This window comes from Aplysia californica, unplaced genomic scaffold (assembly GCF_000002075.1).
Source record: "Aplysia californica isolate F4 #8 unplaced genomic scaffold, AplCal3.0 scaffold01177, whole genome shotgun sequence".
NCBI classification, from domain to species: Eukaryota; Metazoa; Mollusca; class Gastropoda; order Aplysiida; family Aplysiidae; genus Aplysia; species Aplysia californica.
In genome coordinates this window covers 20,732-22,859 of record NW_004798447.1, presented here as the reverse complement: position 1 = coordinate 22,859, position 2,128 = coordinate 20,732, and the positions used below count along the sequence as shown (strand labels likewise).

The following is a 2,128-nucleotide window of genomic DNA, read 5'->3' as shown; positions in this document are numbered from 1 at the left end:
GTCTGTCTGTCTGTCTGTCTGTCTCTCTCTCTCTCTCTCTCTCTCTCTCTCTCTCTGTGTCTCTCTCTCTCTCTCTCTTTATGTGTATCCTTTCTTTTGGCTATCTAAAAATTCTCTATCTTCATAGTCATAGAGTGTGCATTTAATATAACCACACTGTGCCGAAGGACGACTCTCATCCAAATGTTTCGGTTCGAATCTCAGATTCCACCATGGAAAAGGATAAGAAGAGAGCTTACAGGAGTCATAACCATATTGTGGCAAGGTCCTCTTTAAGTGTTAGGTAGATAAGAGCTGAACCACTCACTGGTGGCCTCCTGTTGCCTGAAAACCCCTTGTGTTTCGTTCTTCTGCCTTTTCATTTTCTTCTTCTCCTCCTCCTCCCTCTCCACCTCCACTCCCTCCTCCTCCCCTCCCCCCTTCTTCGTCATCTTCCTCTGCTTCCTCATCATCATTTTCGTTTACACCACTACTTGTAACCCCCCCCTCCCAAATAGTGGTGTCCCCAAAATATGATTTGTTCTTGCAACAGAATTGCTTCTGATGTCTGCGGTGTAGTGTAACGGTTAGGCTCTTTGCTGCTGCACATGACATAACTTTGATTCCTTAGAGGTGGAAAGTATTTTTCAAGTATCTCTTGACTGTTGGCTGGGAGTCTGTAACCAACCAGCTCATCTGGAGTTGAACCAAACAGTCATTGTTGAAGCTACTTGCCTCCCAACATTTTCTATGAACTACAAAATTGTCTTCAATTTCCCCAGCCCACAGACGCAAGTCGCAGTGTGATATTGTCGACCCTGACGTACGGTCGGCCCTTGTTCTGCCAGATTTCTGCTTTGTCTATCACCCAAAGACACAGACATCGACGACGGAACCTATTCTGGAACAGTTTTCTGACTTGAGTCATCGTGGTATACAGTCAGGCCACGTCTGCCTTACCATCACGGACCGTTCTGCTTCGGAACACGGTTCTTGCTGTTCAAGCGAAAGTGATTCCTTTGGAAGTAGCCATACTGATCTTTCTTGTTCTAGCCAGAGAAAGGATAGCTTGGAGGAGGAAGATGACGACGCAGGAGATGAAGTGGACGGTGATTTATGTGTCAGAAACCAGGATGGTCACTTCAATGACGTGTCAGATTCGCAGCAGTGTGTTCATAAGGCTCACAATGGTGGTGGCGGATATGTGCAGCCTTATATATGTAACAAGGCTTCTCCGTTTTCTCCGAATGGATATCGCAAAGGTGTGGGAACAGACTGCTGTGTCATGCAGGATCGGAGAGTTGGCGGTGAGGGTTTCATCAGTGATTTCTTGCGGTCTCCTTCCATGCCCTCTCAAAATGACCAGGGAGTAAATGATTCCCAGTTCACCATCAGTATTGAAATTAAGGTGAGCATAATTGTTGTTTTATTTTGTCTGTTGGATAGGCGTGTCAAGTGTAGTGTTTAAGTTCCTCAGCTTATCATGTGAAAGATATGAATTTGTTCCCCCGTGAGGAAGTTAGTTTTTGGAAGCATCGGTGATCAGGCGTACCATTTCTATGGACATGCTTGAGATTTTAATGTTCCTGCAACTGTAATGAGCTGACTCTTACTCTACAAAATGTCTGTAAATGAATGATTCTAAAGCTTGTCATGGGATGTGCCATTAACTGAGATAGTTTCATTGTGGGCTACAGTGTGTTTGGCCCTGGCTGATTCAAAGTTGTTGGACTTAATTAGTTGAGGGGGAGTTTTCAAGTCCTCACATTGACTTGGCTCGATCCTTTTGGATGGATGTTTAATTTGGAAATCCCACCTAGATATTCTGACAGTGTTAAAAGTGGGCGTTAAACCCCACACCAGACCACACCACACCACATTCTACACCACACCACACCACTCCTACACCACACACACCACGCCACGCGACACCACATTACGCCATACCCCAAACCAAACCACACCACACTGCACTGCACTGCACCACATCACATCACACCACACCACGCCACGCCTTGCCATGCCACACCATACCCCACACACCATACCATGCCATGCCATGCCACACCATACTGTACACCGCCAAAATCTTCAGGGAGGATCTCTTCCTGGGCTGATATATGTCAGCACACTGTAGAATGGACCAACC

General features: G+C 46.1%; 1 protein-coding gene across 1 annotated transcript in view; it reads left to right on the top strand.

Moving 5' to 3' along the window:
• LOC101848860 overlaps positions 1 to 2,128 on the top strand; it is a gene marked incomplete at its 3' end in the record, with an annotated part of 27,115 nt that overhangs the window by 8,420 nt on the left and 16,567 nt on the right. Inside the window, 1 exon segment of the mRNA XM_013090206.2 lies at positions 762 to 1,387. Within this exon segment, the coding sequence (XP_012945660.1) occupies positions 762 to 1,387 (626 nt within the window).